Below are 20,502 nucleotides of genomic sequence, written 5' to 3' on the forward strand. Positions count from 1 at the left end.
TGGTCCCATGTTCATTTGATTTGTTTTTTGTCCCATACAAGAATATATATGGCTTACGAGTAGGGATCTCAACCATTTACAAGTATTCAAACAGGAGGGGGTGGTGGTGACCCCCAGGAAATTTACCTACATTTTCATTTGATTTGTTTTATTGTCCCCTACAAGAATGTATATGGTTTAAGGGTGGGGATCTGGACCGTTTACAAGATAAAAGCACATTCTCAAATTGAACAGGGTGGGGTACCCCAGGAACTTCCCTTTAATTTTATTTGATTAGCTTTATTGTCCCATACAAGAATATATATGGTTTAGGGGTGGGGATGTTGACTGTTTACTAGTTTTCAAACAAGAGGGGGTGGGGTGACCCCCTTGGGACTTCCCTCTTATTTCATTTCATTTGTTTTATTGTCCCCTACAAGAATATATATGGTTTAGGGGTGGGGATGTTGACCGTTTACAAGTTTTCAAACAAGAGGGGGTAGGGTAACCCCCTCCGGACTTCCCTTTTATTTCATTTCATTTGTTTTATTGTTCCCTACAAGAATATATATGGTTTAGGGGTGGGGATGTTGATCGTTTACAAGTTTTCAAATAAGAGGGGGTGGGGTGACCCCCTAGGGACTTCCCTTTAATTTCATTTCATTTGTTTTATTGTCCCCTACAAGAATATATATGGTTTAGGGGTGGGGATGTTGACCGATTAAAAGTTTTGAAACAGGAGGGGGTGGGGTGACCCCCTAGGGACTTCCCTTTAATTTCATTTCATTTGTTTTATTGTCCTCTACAAGAATATATATGGTTTAGGGGTGGGGATCTGGACCGTTTACAAGATGATAGCACATTCTCAAATTGAACGGGGTGGGGATGACCCCCGGGGACCTCCCTTTAATTTCATTTGATTTGTTTTATCGTCCCATTTAAGAATATATATGGTTTAGGGGTGGGGATCTGGACCATTTACAAGATATAAGCATATTCTCAAATTGAAGGGGGTGGGGATGAACTCCCAGGGACTCCCCCTATATTTCATGTGATTTGTTTAATTGTCCTATAATTAATTCTGAAGACTGCATGTATCTATCACTTACAGTTTTCAAGTTATATTCATTTGAAAATTTTAGAAAATAAAATCCCATAAGGTTCTATAGTAAACCCCTCCCTCCTTTCTACCCCCCAAAATACCCCTTAATAGACCCCAATGCACAAACGAAAGATTGATGGCTCACCTAGACATATTAGTCTACCATTTAATGAAATTCTAGGTCAATCTGACAAGCGGTTTTGGAGAAACGCTGCGGACAAGTTCATTTTTAAAGTGGCGGAAGAAGAGGAAGAAGAAGAAGAATAATAAAAATAATAAGAACTGAGCAAAAACAATAAGTCTCCAAACTTTGTTTGGGAGACTTAACTAGATACCCTAATGATGATTATGGCCAAGTTTGGTTAAATTTGGGCCAGTTGTTTCAGAGGAGAAGATTTTTCTAAAAGATTACTAAGATTTACGAAAAATGGTTAAAAATTGACTAAAAAGGGCAATAACTCCTAAAGTGGTCAACTGACCATTTTGGTCATGTTGACTTATTTGTAGATCTTACTTTGCTGAACATTATTGCTGTTTACAGTTTATCTCTATTTATAATAATATTCAAGATAATAACCAAAAACAGCAAAATTTCCTTAAAATTACCATTTCAGAGGCAGCAACCCAACAACGAAATGTCCGATTCATCTGAAAATTTTAGGGCAGATAGATCTTGACCTGATGAACAAATTTACCCCCATGTCAGATTTGCTCTAAATGCTTTGGTCTTTGAGTTATAAGCCAAAAACTGCATTTTACCCCTATGTTCTATTTTTAGCCTTGGTGGCCATCTTGGTTGGTTGGGCGGGGCATCGGACACATTTTTTTAAATAGATACCCCAATGATGATTATGGCCAAGTTTGGTTAAATTTGGCCCAGCAGTTTCAGAGGAGAAGATTTTTCTAAAAGATTACTAAGATTTACGAAAAATGGTTAAAAATTGACTATAAAGGGCAATAACTCCTAAAGCGGTCAACTGACCATTTTGGTCATGTTGACTTATTTGTAGATCTTACTTTGCTGAACATTATTGCTGTTTACAGTTTATCTCTATCTATAATAATATTCAAGATAATAACCAAAAACAGCAAAATTTCCTTAAAATTACCATTTCAGGGGCAGCAACCCAACAACAAAATCTCCAATTCATCTGAAAATTTCAGGGCAGATAGCTCTTGACCTGATGACCAATAATACCCCCCATGTCAAATTTGCTCTAAATGCTTTGGTTTTTGAGTTATAAGCCAAAAACTGCATTTTACCCCTATGTTCTATTTTTAGCCATGGCGGCCATCTTGGTTTGTTGGGAGCGGCATCGGACACATTTTTTTTAACTAGATACCCCAATGATGGTTATGGCCAAGTTTGGTTAAATTTGGGCCAGTTGTTTCAGAGGAGAAGGTTTTTCTAACAGATTACTAAGATTTACGAAAAATGGTTAAAAATTGACTAAAAAGGGCAATAACTCCTAAAGTGGTCAACTGACCATTTTGGTCATGCTGACTTATTTGTAGATCTTACTTTGCTGAACATTATTGCTGTTTACAGTTTATCTCTATCTATAATAATATTCAAGATAATAACCAAAAACAGCAAAATTTCCTTAAAATTACCATTTCAGGGGCAGCAACCCAACAACGAAATGTCCGATTCATCTGAAAATTTCAGGGCAGATAGCTCTTGACCTGATGACCAATAATACCCCCATGTCAAATTTGCTCTAAATGCTTTGGTTTTTGAGTTATAAGCCAAAAAACTGCATTTTACCCCTATGTTCTATTTTTAGCCATGGCGGCCATCTTGGTTGGTTGGCCCGGACACCGGACACATTTTTTAAACTAGATACCCCAATGATGATTGTGGCCAAGTTTGGTTTAATTTGGCCCAGTAGTTTCAGAGGAGAAGATTTTTGTAAAAGTTAACAACGACGACGGAGGACGGAGGACGGACGCAAAGTGAAGGGAAAAGCTCACTTGGCCCTTCGGGCCAGGTGAGCTAAAAAGTGAATTTTTTTTTTTAAATTTAATTCTAAATAATATCTTATGATCAGAAACAAGCTTTTGTCTAAGTTTGGTAGAAATCCAGGATAGTTTAAGAACATTATAAAAATTTTAAAAACTTAAACCACAGAGTGAATGTTTTGTTTCTGGCAAAAAAACTAAGTCCATTTATAAGTAAAATACGGAAAAGTGGGAATTTATTTTTACAAAATTTTCTTCTTGATACTATCTTATGATTATAAACAAGCTTCTGTCCAAGTTTGGTACTAATCAAGGATAGTTTAAGAACATTATAAAAATTTTAAAAACTTTAACCACAGAGTCAATGTAATGTTTCCTCGCAGAAAAACTAAGTCCATTTATAAGTAAAATACAGTAAAAATGGAATTTTATTTTTACAAAATTTACTTCTGGATACTTTCTTATGATCATAAACAAGCTTCTGTCCAAGTTTGGTAGAAATTCAGTATAGTTTAAGAAAGTTATTAAGTACAGGTCCATGTAAGAATCAGGCAAACAGTGATAAGTCCATGTTGGCAAATTGATCAAATTTTATATTCTAGATATGGATTTACCTTATTAAAACTTGAATTTGAATTTTTTTTTCCAAAAAAAAAAATTTTGTGTTAAAAATGTTCATTTTCAAATTTCCCTGTAATGGCCCCTAAAAATGAGCATGGAAAACTACAAAAATGCACGTTTTTAAAGTAATTTATCTTGCTTTAATAATATAATTTTTGTTGCTAGTATATACTTTATATAGAGTTCATATGTATAGTGATATGAAAACAGATTGAAAATTGATTTCAAATATTTTCTTCCCTAGCAACCGTAACCATGCAAATGTGATCAAAATGAATTTTAGAAAAATGCAAATTTCATCTAATTTCATTCTATTTTTTTAAAAAACAGCAACTGTATACACACTTTTATTATATATTCCCTTTTAGTAGAAGCCCTATAGAATAAATTGAAACAAAAAAAAGTTCGGAAAAATTTCGCTGTTGTAGGTGGCAGCACCATCAAAATCGTCAATTTTTCAGTTTTTTTTTTAATTTTTTTATGATTTTTACGCCCCATGTTGATCAAATTTAGGTGAAATATTCACTTATATCATGCCAATTCCTATACATATGATATACCAGGGTTTAAAGGGTTAATATTTTGCATTTTGAGTGTAACAATATATATAGCTTGTTTGTGTATGTTTGGAGAGGAGCGTCGCTTGAACTATTTCCAATGGGAAAAATGTTGTGATTTACATAAGTGATGAGCCAAAGTCCACAATAATTGTGTTGTTACCTTGCAAGCATCAACAGAGTCTGAATTGATATAAATGAAGGATTTGATTTATAAGAACCGAATAATTTTCTCACATCTCACAAGCCACTGTAGTGAAGATATTTCAGCCACAGATTACTCTGTTTTGTGTCTCGAACACGGAATTTGTTTTTTTTAGTAGATGTGATAAACAGTTATACCTGCAGAATGTTTGTTCAGTGGTACGATCAGTAAAATAAAATGAAAGGTGTTTATGGCACAAAGGTACCCCCTCCTCAATAATTATGTAAAAATGCAAGAGTCAATGTTCTTTTATTCAGCATTTTTTCCCTTTCGAAGAGGACATTTCTGGTTAACTTACATGTATAAAATGACAATTGGAGATAATGGAAGTAAAGCATAAAATGGAAAAAAGATAATAAGATGTTCAAATGTTTAATTTCCCAAAACAAAATTATATGACACAAGCAAAATCATTTGAACATATTTTATTAATGCTTAGTTGTAAATCATTATGGTACAAATATGTACTATAGACTTCTATTCAAAAGCGTTATTGCTTAGTACTTTAATAATTTGTGACAATTACTTTAATATAAAAAAAAAATGGTGTGATTGCCAATGAGACCACTTTCAACAAAATGACCCAAAAATTTAAAACTATATATATGTCACTGTACAGCTTTTAACAATAAGCAAGACCCATAACCAATGGTCAGCTATAAAAGACCCAAAAATGACAATGCTAAACAATTCAAACAAGAAAACTAACAGCCTTATGAAGAAGATGTGGTGTCATTACCAATGAGACAACTCTCCACAAGAGACCAAAATCACACAGATATGTACAACTATATGTCACTGTACAGCCTTCAACAATGAGCAAGGCCCATAACCAATAGTCAGCTTAAAAGACCCTAAAATGAACATGCTAAACAATTTAAATGAGAAAACTCTCCACAAGAGACTATAATGACACAGACATTAACAACTATATGTCACTGTACAGCCTTCAACAATGAGCAAGGCCCATACCCAATAGTCAGCTTAAAAAACCTTAAATTGACAATGCTAAACAATTCAAACGATAAAACTAACAGCCTTATTTATGTACAAAAAATGAATGAACAAGAATGTGTCCTTACTAGTACACAGATGCCCCACTCGCACTATAATTTTCTATGTATAATATACTGTTCTGAACAAGAATGTGTCCATATTACACTGGTGCCATACTCACACTGTCTTTTTCTATGTTCAGTGGACTTACAAACTTGGGTCAATTCTATAATTTGAAAATTACATTAGTGAAATCATACCATAGGGAAAATATGTACTAAGTATAATTTTTTTTGGATTTCCAACTTCATCAAAAACTACCTTGACAAAAAACTGTAACCTGAAGCAGAACAGATAGATGGATAGACAGAAAAAACAAGCAGACAAAAAAACAAATGCACAGAACATTTTTTAAAAAAAAATTAGAACTCAATACTTTTGTGCAGTTGACCCAAAATTACTACTTAGTTGGATTTACATAAAAGTGCTTTACCACTTGACATGGTACCTAACACTAAAGGGAGATAACTGATGTAAAATCAGCTAAACATTTTAATTATGATGTGTTGACTAGGAAATATTAAGCCTCTCAATGATCAAAATAAGTGTTTGTAAAACTGCTATATTTCTGATAAATTGGTCAAATATTTTGAAATTTTATATGTTTGTCAAAGGGTCAAAGTAAATACTTCATAAAAAATTGATGAAACTTAAATGAGCCAAATTAATTTTAGTGAATGTGTTGGCTACCACCTTAAGACAGGGAAATCAAGTTTCAAAAACATTTGATATGAAAAATGTAGTATAACATGAACATGATGAAATTTCAAGTAAATAATTAAAGTTTTCTGAACACTTGTTGCACCTCTAAGTCTCTATTAATGATTTCAAAGTTATCAATTCTATTCATTGATACTGTCCATCAACTCTTGTTCTTCAATAGCAGACAAGGCTGCCATAAGATCATCATCATCAATTTCTTCTTGTTTCGCAGGTGTCTGGACTGAAAGTGATTTGCCTGCTAATCTGGAAAAGTATGATGTAATTTGTGCAACAGTCAGCCATTCATCAACTTGGAATAATCTTTTTCCATCAGAATCTCTTAAAGATTTCATTTGTTCACAAACTTCAACAGGATTTGATTTTTTTCCACTTGTCTCCCCATCTAAAAATTTATCTGTTAGAAATTTCTTAACCTGCACCGGGAATCGTATAGTCTTTTTTCCTTTCTGTAAAGCCCACCCCATTTGCTCACAGTTGAGTGTGTTTTCAACACTGCTATTTGGGGATGAAAGTGTCTTGCATGTAATCACAGCATGATTACACAGAGATGCCCACTGTTCTCTTATTATATCATACGTTGTTTTTTTTTCTAGCTGTAAAGAATGTTTTCCACAGAGAACATGATTTTCAATTCCTTTATAAGTAATAAATTTTCTAATGCAACCAACTTCTGGACAAAAGAATAAAGCATCATTAGTTCCATTTTGATGAAGACTTTCGGTATTATTTTCAGGACAGGTTTTACTTACAGTTTCATTACCCTCATTTTTAGCAACTGTTTTGATATTTCCTGCTGGTGTTGAAGGCACTTTGAATGCTTCGTGAACAATGCATCCTGATCTGTGCTCTATTAGCTTGTTATTAGAAAGTTCAGCCATTTCATTAAAAGATATTAAATTTCCTGTTCCGATGCCATAGGCTTTCCTCAAAACTAAACCCTGTTCAGAAACTTGGACATCATTATAACTATTTATTTTCTTTATTTTGTGACTGACAAGTTTTTGTTTTGACAGATCTATTTGTACAGTGGAAACTTGACATCCTGCAACACCTACAACCAGATCAAAAGATAATTTAGTTCTTTCTCATAGCAAACATTATCTTAAAAAACAGAAATAAAATTAATACTCAACTTAAGAAATAATTCATGTAGCCATACAACAGTTTAGATTTCTTGTGCTGCATAGCCACTGGTTAGAGGGTGTGTTAGGTTCTATCTGTTAAGATATAGCAAATATAACTAGATATACTTGAGATTGGAGCTGTATCTGTGAGCCCCCATGTGAATAATGCGTGTTAAACCAAATTGTTACTTTACCATTGGAAATGGGGTTGTAAGGCCAAATAAAAAAGTATGTGTGGTTTCAGTTACATCTTAAAAAAAGTTAGGGTGGGTAGGCATGGTAGGTAGGGATTTTTTTTTATTTTATGTTTTTTTTTTATGGGAGCAACATTCTGACTTAAACAGTGCTTAATGAAAAATAACAATAAAATCTTTAGGGTAGGCTATTTTTAAGCCGAAAAAGTAGGGACGGTAGGGTTACTAGAACCACACATTTATTTTTATTTTGCCTAAACTGAAATCTAAGGTTTTGACCTTGATCTTATGACACAGCCTCTGGTGTTGTTTAATATACATGTAAGGTATATACTTTGAAATCATAACAGTTCTCTTAATACAGCAACCACAATGTGTTACAGACAGACAGACTGTCAGACCAATTACTATAGGGTCTCCATCATTCCACAGGGGCCAAATTAACCTTGTTGCATATGTACTATATATATGTGCCTGTCCCAAGTCAGGAGCCTGTAGTTAAAGTGGTTTTCTGTTGCTTATGTATTTCATATTTGTTTTTTGTATATATATATATATGTATGTCTGTCCATATGTTTATCTTTGATACAAATCTAATGGAAACACCAGTAATTAAGTTGCCAAATATATTTTAGTTTGCAGTGTGAGTCAAAGTTCTGAGTAAAAGCAATATAAAACTTCAAATTAAAAAAAAAATGATGCATGTACATTTTTATAATCAAATGGCTAGTTATTATCATAAACTTATCATGTTCTCTTATAAAGTACAACACAGCTCTGGAAAACTATGGCACTATGTCCTACATTTCAAGCATAAAAAGGACATTGGTTTATTTTGGGGTTTATGTCAGTATAACATGATAAGATGAGTTTTTAGGTTAGGACATTGTTTGTTTATCTAGATTTAGATGTACTTCTAATGATTTTCCGCTCTATTGAGCTGGTCAATATTTGTATCAGATTTCAGATTCAAATTTTTTGGTCTTGAGCAACACTAAAGAGAGTGACATTTATAAATTGTTGAATCAGACATCTGATGGAGTAAAAATTAGTGTTATTACAGAGACATTCATTATGGATATTTACTTTCGAAAAGTAAAATGTTTTTCTTCACTTGTGCAACTATGTTAGGGCTATTCCAGAAAAAAATGTATGGGGGGGTTGGAAGGCACATTATATTAATAATACATGGGTGATTGGTATCAGAGCAACTTTTCACACTATGATGCACTATAATTCTCAATTACAATTGTCTGGGTGGCAGGTGCTGACAAAAACTGCCTTCCAACCCCTCCATACATTTTTTTCTGGAATAGCCCTTACATACATTATGCTTTATTATATTAAATCATAATTTACCTATTCCAAAATCAAGGGCAGTTTTCATGTCTGAAGCAGACAAAATATTATTTCCATTGGCTACATAGGTCTTCATCTTAGTCCTCATATGGGCTATCTTGGAGTCACAGTACGATTTACCAGCTTGTGGCTCTGAATAGCAGTAATGTTTTATCTGTATTCCTGTAACATATATATTGAATTCTTAAGTTATGTCATCATGGTCAATTTACAAGTGTGTATACAATTTTGCAAGTGAGTGCAGTAACAAGCTTTTACCTAAATTTATTCATTAGTTCTCTTGACCAGAAAGTTTTCTTGTTTGAATTTTTTAAACAAGTAAAAAGTTAATTTCAGGTTAAATAGAAACATAGATTTAAAGTCCTTCCATTCAACTTTATTACACTCTTCAGTTGCTCTGTAATTCTCATATCACTGATTTAAAACTGACAATTCACACTTCATATATATCAAATAAGCATTTGGTATTTAAAAACATATTAAAAATATATAATGAGAGAAACAATACTCTGCAAAAAAAGCAAGCTAAATATAAGAAGAACTTTAAAATAAATATTTTATAAATATCAATTTCACTTTTACTGTTCAAAGTAATTGTCTGGAAACCAAATGTCAATAGACAATACCAAACCAAGACGACAATGCCATAATATTGAAGTAATTGTTTGCAGAGAATAATTTATAATAAGGTATCAGAGCATTGTCGTCAACTTTCGTTGATTTCATAAAAGGTATCTACATGATTGATTGATTGATTGTTGGTTGCTTAACGTCCAGTGGCAAATATTTCATGCATATTCAGGACGAGAACAAGTTCACAATAAATACAATAGGTAGGTTGTTGTAATAGAGGCCATCTAGGATGATGGTCGGGGAAATTTGGACTGCCACTGGAAAATGAGGGTATATTGGATAGGGACAGAAATTTTGCCTTACAACAGGCCACCTACGGACCCCTCAAAGAGTTGTTGCAAGGGTTCTTAACGTGCAAAGGGCGTGGCACTCTCTTTACACGAGGCATCGGATTTAACGTCCCCTTCTGACGGACGTGACTGCAAACTTGATACATCCCGCACAGCCAAACGGACGCCCCACTTCAGCAAGCGTTTTACTGCCAGTCGGGAGAAGACCAAGTGACCATATTTCTATACCCCAGTCACCCTTGGGGTGAGGTATCTACATGTATACTGTACCTGTTTGTTTAATTATTTCTGGTAAACATAACCACATATGGCCACAGTGATAGCAACCTGCGTTGTCAGATCGTAACATAATCTCTGTGATGTGTGGGAGCTGCTCTTTCATTGTTACTAAAACATTCTCCAACAAAGATGTCACACTAAACCAGTCTTGTTTTGCTGAATCTAATACATGAGTGAAGGTCTTATGCTGAAAATAAATTGAAAAAATACACTATGACATTTGTTATTAGCTGATTATAGTTAAGTTCATTTCATTTTAAATTAAGAGTAAGATTTACACACTGAAAAAACATGAATTACAGACCTGGTATACACGTACTACTTGTATAACATAATAAGAACCACAATGTACCGATTTTTGTGTCTTTTTCTATAAGAAGAAAGAATACTTTTTTTAAACAAATTTCAACTTATTGGTAAATATGCTGTTATAAATAGATTAAAGAAATAAATCTAGATTGAGAATGTATCAGCTATTTTTTAAAACATTTTCACTATTTCTAGACCTATGTCTGACATAATAGCCGAATTGTAAAAGTCATTTGTTAGGTCTTGATAGTAAATTTCAGAGCAAAAATGTGTCCACAGTAGGTTTACAAATACATGTACCCCTTACCATTAGCCATGTTCAGTGAACCGAAAAATTGTGTCAAATTTCAATAATCAGATGTACTTTGTTACAACTTAATGTGACTTTAATTTCATAATAAACTTCATGTATTTTTTCTAAAACCTTTAGGTCGAAGATGGACATGCATACGCAAGCATAGACTAAGAAACATAATTTCACACATGTACTTACTTTCATTGCATTTTCTTGATCTTTAAAAATGCAAACAGTGACATGCCAGTTTTTACCTCTTTGCCCAAACCAATCTGTTTGCTTTTCTCTGTATTTGAGTGGCAAGAACTTCATAGCCCAGTCCATTACTAACATGGCCTGGTGTGTTTCTAGTGATTCAAGCATATTTATTCTAAACCTGTCTTGATTTACAGTTCTAACAATATGTGACTTCCAATTATATATTTGTGTGGTGGCATCTGACAATCTCTTGGTGTGTTCTTCTTTCAAATCTGTGTCTTCAAGATTTGCTATAAGGATCTTCAATTTCGACTCTATTTCTTTCAGAATTTGACATCTATCGCAATGCAAACTATGTGTATGATTACATTGTGACTGGAATTTTTCATCCTTAGGATCACTAAGACTCCATTTAATACAATGGTCAGCACACATATCAGATTCTTGTACATGTGGCCTGAAATCAGTTTTCATGTACACTTTGCTAGCAGTTATTATATTGCTTAATTCAGTATGCTGTTCAGTAGATATAATATTTATCTCTTTAAGTTTATCTGTACACTCATGTAATGCCTGATAGCCTTCAACTCCCTCTGCTGCAATGTTGTCCAGCCCATGAAGATTTGTTCTCTTTGATGCTGCACAAGCCTTCAAGATGTAAAATAAAGTTGATCTACCTAAAGGTTCAAAAGCTGTGTCTTTACAGTAAACTTCATACATCTGAATAATTTGAGAATGGCAAGAAGTTCTTACAACATCAGGAATTGTTATGTGTTCTCCAGTATCTAAATTGATATTCCTAGTCCCAAATGAAACAATTTGGACAAAACATGGATCAAAAAAGAAGTCTAAGGCATGTTGAAGCTTGACTTGATCCATTCTGCTTCGTGGTTGTTTAACTTTTTCTGGTATAGTGATTCCTTGAGTAACAGATAACAATCTTGCTTGGTCTAATTTGTAAACAGTTAAATCTGGTATGTGTTTTAACAGTTCCTGTTTTGTCATCTTCCTTGCTATAACTGAAAGAATTTGTGATTTTAAATTACTGTTTGTGGTTTCCTCATATAATTTCAAAACTGAGTTTGTGAGATCAGACTCTGTTGGTGTTTTACTGGTTATCATTTCTGGCATGATTAATTTCTTTAGTCCTTGTGATTGCCCGGGTGCAATAAGATTGAGAACTGAGTCCACAGATTCTTCTGCCTTACGTTTATAGTACCTGATTGTACTCAATTTAGCCTCGTCTATGTTGGTACGTAATTGGCCTCTTAGGGGACTTGATTTTCCTCTACTAGCAAGATCAATTACTTCATTTGCCACTTCTAATGTGTTTGTGTCAATATTATCACTCCAGTTAGAAATCTGAGATAGATGTTGTGAAAACTGGGTTCCTTCGAATGTCTGTAATATGAAAACATTCAACAATCAGTACACAAATCATTAAAATGAGATGCATAAAAGCTTATTATTTCAGATATTTGAAGATCCGGATGCTTCATATTTTGTTTATAGATGCCTTATGCTACAAACTTTCTGTCTGTCATATGACCAATATTATTGACCTCATTTCAGGGTTAAGTGACTACTTGAGAAAAAATTGCTATGTTTATTTCTATCTTATTACATATACCTGTAATAGGATAACTAGATCACTACATAAAAAAAATCTGTTAGTTTTCTAGTTTGAATTGTTTTGCATGGTCATTTCAGAGCCTTTTAAAGCCTACGTAGTATGAGATTTGCTCATTGTTGAAGACCGTTCAGTGACCTAAAGCTGTAAATTTCTGGATCATTTTGGTCTCTTGTGGTGAGTTGTCTCATAGGCAATCATATCACATCTTCTTTTACATATGTATATATTTGGTATGTGCAACCTCATACCTGTCAGATAGTTTTTACTTAAAATCAAGGCTCAACCTCATTTCATGGAACAGTGAACAAGGTCAAGTTTCCATATTCAAGTCTATATCTTTGATAATATAACCAATAAGTCTTCTATATTTGGACATTTTCATGGTTCAATGGTCAAAGTTCAGTTTTTGTGATTTGGTCTATTTCTCATATATATTCTATAAGTATTTAGTCAATAATATTTGGTGTATGGAATGGTAAGAAGTACATGTCTGTCAGGCAGTAATCATTCCTTCTTTTCTTACTATCCAACCATCAACATAAATTTAACTGAGAACACTAAACCAGGGAAAATATTTCAGTGTGTCCACTCTTGTCTATACAGTAAACTTTCTGAATGTTTAAACTTACACTGTCAAAACAATCCTCTTCTATATTCTTCAAACATACTTGTTTCGATTTATCCTCTTTCTACAACAGAAAAAATGCTTTTAAGTCAACAGTATATACATAAAATAAAAATGTAATATAAATTGGAAAAAAATCATTCAAGGCGTAATGAAGTTAGCATAATTAGTATCCAACATATAAAAATATAATACTGTACTATGATAATGTGGCTTGCAGCTTGATACAAATGTAGATGTTTAACCCTGAGCAGTTTGGACAAATATGTACCAGTATGCAAAATTCAAACTTGATATAACTCTCAATTTGGAAAGCAATTAAAATATTTGAAAAAGCATAGGTTTTCAAAAATTTGAAAGAACAGTTAGAATCAATTTCTTGTCTTGAAACCAAGCGTCTTTGTAAAACTATGATGACATTGCAATAACATTGTTTGTATATATGGCTATAACATTTTGCAGTCATAAAAAATGCTTACATAATTTAGTAACTAAAGACATGTATTGAACCCTAGAACAACAAATGACATAAAATTTAGAATATCTCACCATAATGAATATGTGTACTAAGTTTCAAATTAGTGTGACTTCAATTTCAACATGTACTACCTTGACCAAAAACTTTAACCTGATGCAGTACCGACGGACAAGAATATACAAATAAGTTGACATGACCAGATTTGTCAGCCTAAGTAGTTATTGCCCTTTATGCATTCTTCTTAAATTCTTTAATTCTTCTACATATGTGTAATAATTGTAAGCCATAAGGGCTGCAAGAAATATGGTCAAAGTTACAAAACTCATGAAAAGAATAAAATCAAACTAGAACTAGAACTACGATTTAAGTCACTTAAGATATAAATAGAAGTTTAATTTAGCTTAGGCAGTCTCTGAGGACTAGCTTCAATAATGTTTTAATACTCTCTGATAGTAACTAGCACTTTTTTCTCTATTAATTAATAAAGTAATACTCACATTATTTTCAAATTGTTGGATAGGATGTTCTCTCAATTTATATCCAGATTCATATGTACTTTCTTGGTCAACTTGATCAATGTACTGAAAAATAAACAGAAATGATTGAAATCTATGGAATATCATTACAACAGCATAAATAATTACATTCCATACATGTATACATTTATGAGTGACAAGAAATATAAATTACATTTTATACATCAGCCATGTCCATAACATTGAATGACAAATGTGATTTCTCTATATTAATTCACAAGGTAACAGTTGACAGGAAACCATGTACCAGTAACCTTGTATGTACCTGCGACAATATTTTTACTGCAAAATGGCATGAAATAATCTCACTTCTTTAATATATATAATAAAATTAATTTGATGGGAATTTGTGTTATAGTTTTTATTATAATGGGAATTTGTGTTATAGTTTTTATTATATATATATATATATATGTAGTATCTGGTAAAAGTAGCTACAATGTATAGAAGCAGCACACATTTTTTAGTATGATCCCCTTGGTTGAAGCTGCAACCTATGGTTTTAATGGTAAACAAAAAAGCTACCAGAGCAGAAGACAGTTTATAAAATTCAAAATAATGAATAAAACTAGGATTAATGATGACAAAAAAACATCCAAATTGCTGTAAAAGGACAACTATGTAACATCAATAATTCAGCACTTATTCAAAATACCATACCTCATTATAACATTCATTTTCTTCTGGTGTATTTGGAATTAGGTCATTACACTTTTTCTTACATCCATTACAAATTCCTGAAAGTAAATATAATTATTTGTAATGAAAGAAGAATCCTGTGAGACATGAATTATAAACATGATAAATACATAATGAAATACAATTGTAACTCCCTTGCAAAATCAGAATATACCGGGGTATACAATATAAGGTCAATGTCAGAAAAATATCAACTTTTTTGTTTGAGGCCGAGAAGCTGGGAAAGGGCAAGCACATAATTTGGTCTATAAAAAGTGTAAAGAATTTTAAACCATTATTGACAACTTTATAATTAAACATGGATTTTCATAATTGGATGTGCAGTAATGAACCATTTTTCCAAAAAAAATATTTTTAAGCCTATAGCAAAACAATTGAAACAAATCTTCTTCATGACAAGCAATTTGTATACAACTATTTAGATATATTTGCAACAATAAATAATGTTTTACCTGAACCTACAGGTTGAAGACATCCAAACTTGTTTAGGATAGTTTTGCTCATCAATGGAGTCACCCCTTTCTGTGGCTGCTGCTTTCCTACATGCAATGGGAAGGTACACTTTTTACTTGCTTTCCAATTTATTTCTAGACTGTATCTGTGGTATGGACAAACAGTCATTTCTTGGTCAAACCTTGAAAGAAAAAAAAAATTTTGAAATGTTTTCATTAATGTCTTCTCTCAGAATAGCAATTTAGATTACATTATGTAGGCTACATGTACATTTGTATATACTGCAGCTGTGCTATTTGAGCAGTCAAATTGCATTGACTGTATATTCATATGTCATATACAGTCCATGACCGTATATCACCTTGTTTATGACGTTGACAATGGGTTTCCGTAGAGTTTTATTTATTATGTCAATAAAACATACAGGTTCGCGGAAATTTAACGTCGTCCGCTTCAAATTAAGAAATGATGTTTTTTACCCAAAATACTTCATTTAAAACATTTTTAAGAGTTGCAGTATATAAAGAATAACCATACATTGTCTCGAAATATCAATTTGTTATTTGTACTTGGCTCGAAACAGGTAGAAATGCTCGGCACAGCCTCGCTTTCTACCTGTTTCTAAGCCTTGTACAAATAACATTGATATTTCGAGACAATGTATGGTTATTCTATATACATGTACATCTAGGTTGACAAGTGTTATATGCTTAATGTGAAACACTTTTATAGCTATAAAGTGTCGCTCACCTACAATGTATTTAGAAATTGTTGCAAGATTTTGTTGGTGTTGTGTCATTGTTTTATGTTATGTTTTAGACCATATGAATATTTGGACCTTGCATGTATACATGGTCCAACTGAATGTATATGGGCCGACCGTATGTGTATGGTTGGACCATATAAGTTTATACTCATTCAACAATGAAAAGGCGAACCAAATAAGTATTTTGGACCATATATTTAAGGTATTTTTTTCAAATATGTATTAGCATAGAAAAGTACTAGAAAAATCACTAAATTATCGGTCAGGGTGGTTTACAATGAGCAAAACATTTACTGCATAGTCAGATATAAATGGGCTTTCAATGTAAACTACATGTATAACACTTTCTCCATCATCCTTTATATCCTTTTAAATTTTATAGAAAAAGTCTAGATCAAATACATGTATCTATAAATATGTAACACTCCCAAATGTGTCCGATTCACCCAAACGTGTCTATTCTCCCGAAACGTGGCTGTAATGTCAAATATTCCCCAAATGTCTCTGACTTTATAACCCCCAAACGTGTCCGATAATTGTTATTCGCAAAAACGTGTCCACTATTAAACACTAGGAGTCTCACGTTTTTAGCGCTAATACATGAACATGAATAAAATCATTAACGTTTACGGCAATTCTATAATGGGGGACACATTTGATAAAGTGGTCATTTATAAGTATTAGTTGGTTTCAATGCCGGTTATTACATGTATTGCAAATTTAACCTGTAACATACATGTATAAATCAACTTTTGTTTGAATGATATCATATTAACAATAAATACTATACATATTAAGTTTTATTATCATACCGGGGACTTAGGATTGGACCTAAATTTGTTTACGATTATTCAGAATTAACATTAGACTTAAAAATCTAAAGAGCCAGTAAAGGCTGATTTTTTTATAACTTCACTCAGAAACTAGGTGATTCTCTCAAAAAATTAAAAAAAACAACTCTTAAAATTATAAACTGGTAATAAGATTTTATATGAACTTTTGGTTTCGAGCATCACCTAAATATATGCAAACAAGAGACATAAGTTCCAGTGGCAAATATTTTATGCATGGACAGGACGACAACATACTTTGGATAAGTTATATAATGAGATGCGGAAGAACATTTGCCAGAACTCTTGAATTGTACCTTAATTATTCTGGGAATTTGGGATTAGGACCTATAAATGTGTACAGTTATAAAAATTTACACTTACTTTATTAGGAATTTACACTAATCATAACACGGAATCAAATTATATTTTTGGAGTGGAAAAGGGCAGTTTTATTTTTACGGAATATCAGTATAACAATCTTTTATTTCCCTTTATATCATAAGACAAGTTGGGAAATTGACATCTTTTAAAGGATTGGGCACGTTTGGGGGTTTATTAAAAAAATGGACAATTAAGGCGTTTGAATAATAAAAATGACACCCTTTGACGCCCTTTTTACATCTAGACATGTTTTGCAGTTCAGTGACATCGATGTGGACATGTTTGGGAGTATCAGACACGTTTGAAGGAAAAGACAATTTTCTGAGTGTTACATATATATATATATATCAAGAAATAATTACTTGCCTTCTATTGTTTTATTCATAACATTGAAAGAACATTTAGGAACCCAATGGAGAAAGGTGTACAACAAACAGGTGAACCGTTTCATGGTCTCAAGTTGTTGCATAAATTATATACATGTGTACATGTTGTTCATGTACATGTAATTATATTTTACCAAAAATTACATCAGTAAATCTTAATATGTTTATAACTGATTTGGGAAATGTGTCTCAACCTTAAGCTTTAATCCTCTTGCTGCCAGAAAATACTACCGGTAGCTGTCAGTGATGTCTAACAAAATTTGATATATGACGTCACGCCAAAATGATCATTACGTTTGGTAATCATTAAAGAAAACTATAACTATATGTTTAATCTCTTGTCATTTCTTCGAAAATGATACAACAACGAGGAGACACTTGCATGTTTTTAAACTTAGATATATATATACGGCCCCTCCATCAGTCAGTATGGACACATGTAATCCTCTGAAAGCAAAAGGGTTATCTATTTTTATAGGCTTAGGGGACTCAGTACATGTACTTTGAGGATGGATGCAACCTCAATTGTTTAAAGTTAGTTTTTGGTTTGTGTTCACTGTGTTTAGTTTTTTTTCTGTGTTTTAAACATGATTGGGTAATTATTTCTATCATTACCTACCCAGTTCCTAATGTTTTTAGGAGATACCGTTTCATCTTTATAAAGGGGGGGGGGGGGGGGCTAGGATGACATTTTAAAAGGCAGGACAGTTTTGAATATATATACAAAAATCAGGCAACCTGTCAAATAAAAACACACTGACAGGCTGGACAATTTATGTAAAAAAAAGGAAAAACTAATTACAAACATGGCAGGACCAAATAAAAATGATACAATGTAGATAGATTGAAAAATAAAAAGGCAAGACAACAATTCAGGACAAAATTTTCATTTCAGCCCCACCCCTCATAACAATAAAATGAATTTCATAGTTCCCTTAACAGCTTGATGGATGGTTGTGCTATATATATTACCAAAAAGACTCAAGTTAATGGTGGTTCGTCCTATGGAACTGGGACTGGGAGGCATAAACAAAATACATGATGTAACAGTTTATCGTGGGTGTTATACACATATATAACTTATTGTGTCTTTGTTTGTTTTAGTGGTATTAATTATGTTGAGTGTGGGGAAAGAGGCAGCATATTCATTTACCTGAAAATACCACATCTCAGAGCTATTAATTCTCCCTCACTGCAAACGGCTGGTTCGTGCGTAGTTTGATGACCTCCACATAGTCTTAGCTCTTGCAAATGCCGCGTAATGTCTTTGTCACATTCCGACAGCTTTCTTATACATTTATCTTGTTTATATACAGGATAATACCCACATATGTGGGTTGAAAACAGACTTAGGCTGCATTTCAAGTCCGGCGGGAGTGACTCGTCTGCCATTTGTTATGTTGTTGTGCAGACTACGCGCCTTTTTTTAAAAGAGGTAACCAAGCAAGGGAGATAAACAATACCGCGAAAGACGCATTTCGATGATTTTACTTTAGTGAATAATATTTTTTAAATAAAAATTTCCAAACTTTTTATTCATTGAAAGAGAAGATATGTATCAAAAGATTTCAAATATAATAAAACTTGTGTGCTAGGCATCTGCTGTTTACAGAAAATCAATATCGAAGTTGACCTACTTCCAATGCGTTACACTGTTAAATATGCGGACTGCGAATGCATTCAATCGATTTTTTGCTAGACAAATATGGCATACATTGATGTAATACTATGGTTTTGTCACTTTTATTAATGGATTACAAAGTTCCCAAAATTTCACCATATTCCGTGTATATGGACTTATCAGTATTTATTTGATTTGCCTGATTCTTACATGGACCTGTACTTAAAATTTCAAAAACTTTAACCACAGAGTGAATATTTGTGGACACCACCGCCGCCGACGACGGATTGTAGGATCGCTTAGTCTCGCTTTTTCGACTCAAGGCTCGACAAAAATGTGCATTATGATAATTTCAAATGCTTAAAATATGACATTTCTAGTCAACACCTGAGAATTAGATAGCGGCTTTTGGAGCTATATATACAAGTCCAACTCCTAACTTTCCCTAGGTGGGCCCCTTTCATAAAATCCTCATCTGCAAACTCCTGGCCTAATGAGATTAAAACCAAAATAAAAGTTATTCCAAGAGAGCTTTAGTCCAAGGGGAATAACCCTTATTTTGTTTGACAATTTTGGATGTTTACCGTCTCATTGGTGCAATAATTGTTTTATTATACCTAACAAACGATTAATTGTAAAATATTTTAACAGATTATTAAGACACTTTTGGGTATTCATCAATAATAAATAGGATTGTTCCACAATTGCTTCAATTAATTCCGGTTATACTGTAGACCACAGTTCCTGCCATTTTTGGAAACATTGAAATTTTACTATAATACATGAATATATACAAGCCAATCAAATAATAACTTAATAATGTAAGTTAAATATGTCGTCATATTTCAACATAACTTAATTTTAATGAATTAAAAATTTTAGACAAAAATAATCACAATCTTCAAACCAACGGATTGAAGTTTGAATAAACTAGGGTAAAATGTGCCACTTTTGAGCAATTTCGTGGCCGCCAGTTTTTATTGGTGGAGTAAGACCAGAGTGACCAGAGAAAATCACCTTCCTTCATTAGGAAAACTGACAATCCTACTTAATTAAGATTGGTGTCTAGTGCAACTGCAACGGTGGTGTTCGAACTCACAACCTCAGTATTAACTGTAGTTTAACTACTAAGACCACTTGGACACTGAGGCCCCTTATAAATTATATTCCTTTACAAATAAGAAATTTGGTATTCTTGGTTAAAT

General features: G+C 32.9%; 1 protein-coding gene across 1 annotated transcript; it reads right to left on the minus strand.

Annotated features, from left to right (window-relative positions):
• Positions 1-6,076: 6,076 nt before the first annotated feature.
• LOC143045075 (uncharacterized) lies at positions 6,077-19,116 on the minus strand. Its single transcript, XM_076217378.1, has 9 exons — positions 18,830-19,116; positions 15,310-15,491; positions 14,819-14,895; positions 14,120-14,203; positions 13,149-13,208; positions 10,887-12,287; positions 10,076-10,271; positions 8,883-9,044; positions 6,077-7,256 (listed from the first exon to the last, which is right to left on the minus strand). The coding sequence occupies exons 1-9, from the start codon at positions 19,066-19,068 to the stop codon at positions 6,325-6,327; spliced, it is 3,333 nt and encodes a 1,110-aa protein (XP_076073493.1). The 5' UTR covers positions 19,069-19,116; the 3' UTR covers positions 6,077-6,324.
• Between the last annotated feature and the right edge of the window lie 1,386 nt (positions 19,117-20,502).

Source organism: Mytilus galloprovincialis, chromosome 1, assembly GCF_965363235.1.
Source record: "Mytilus galloprovincialis chromosome 1, xbMytGall1.hap1.1, whole genome shotgun sequence".
Taxonomy (NCBI): Eukaryota; Metazoa; Mollusca; class Bivalvia; order Mytilida; family Mytilidae; genus Mytilus; species Mytilus galloprovincialis.

What these genes read in the sequence shown, in the direction of transcription:
- LOC143045075 (XM_076217378.1), bottom strand. Translation starts at nt 19,068, where the DNA reads ATGGCAGACGAGTCACTCCCGCCGGACTTGAAATGCAGCCTAAGTCTG. An exon ending in TCTTCAACCTGTAGGTTCAG is followed by an intron (nt 14,896 to 15,309) that starts GTAAAACATTAT and finishes ATTTACTTTCAG; the next exon opens with GAATTTGTAATGGATGTAAG. An exon ending in ATCAAGAAAATGCAATGAAA is followed by an intron (nt 10,272 to 10,886) that starts GTAAGTACATGT and finishes ATTTATTTTCAG; the next exon opens with CATAAGACCTTCACTCATGT.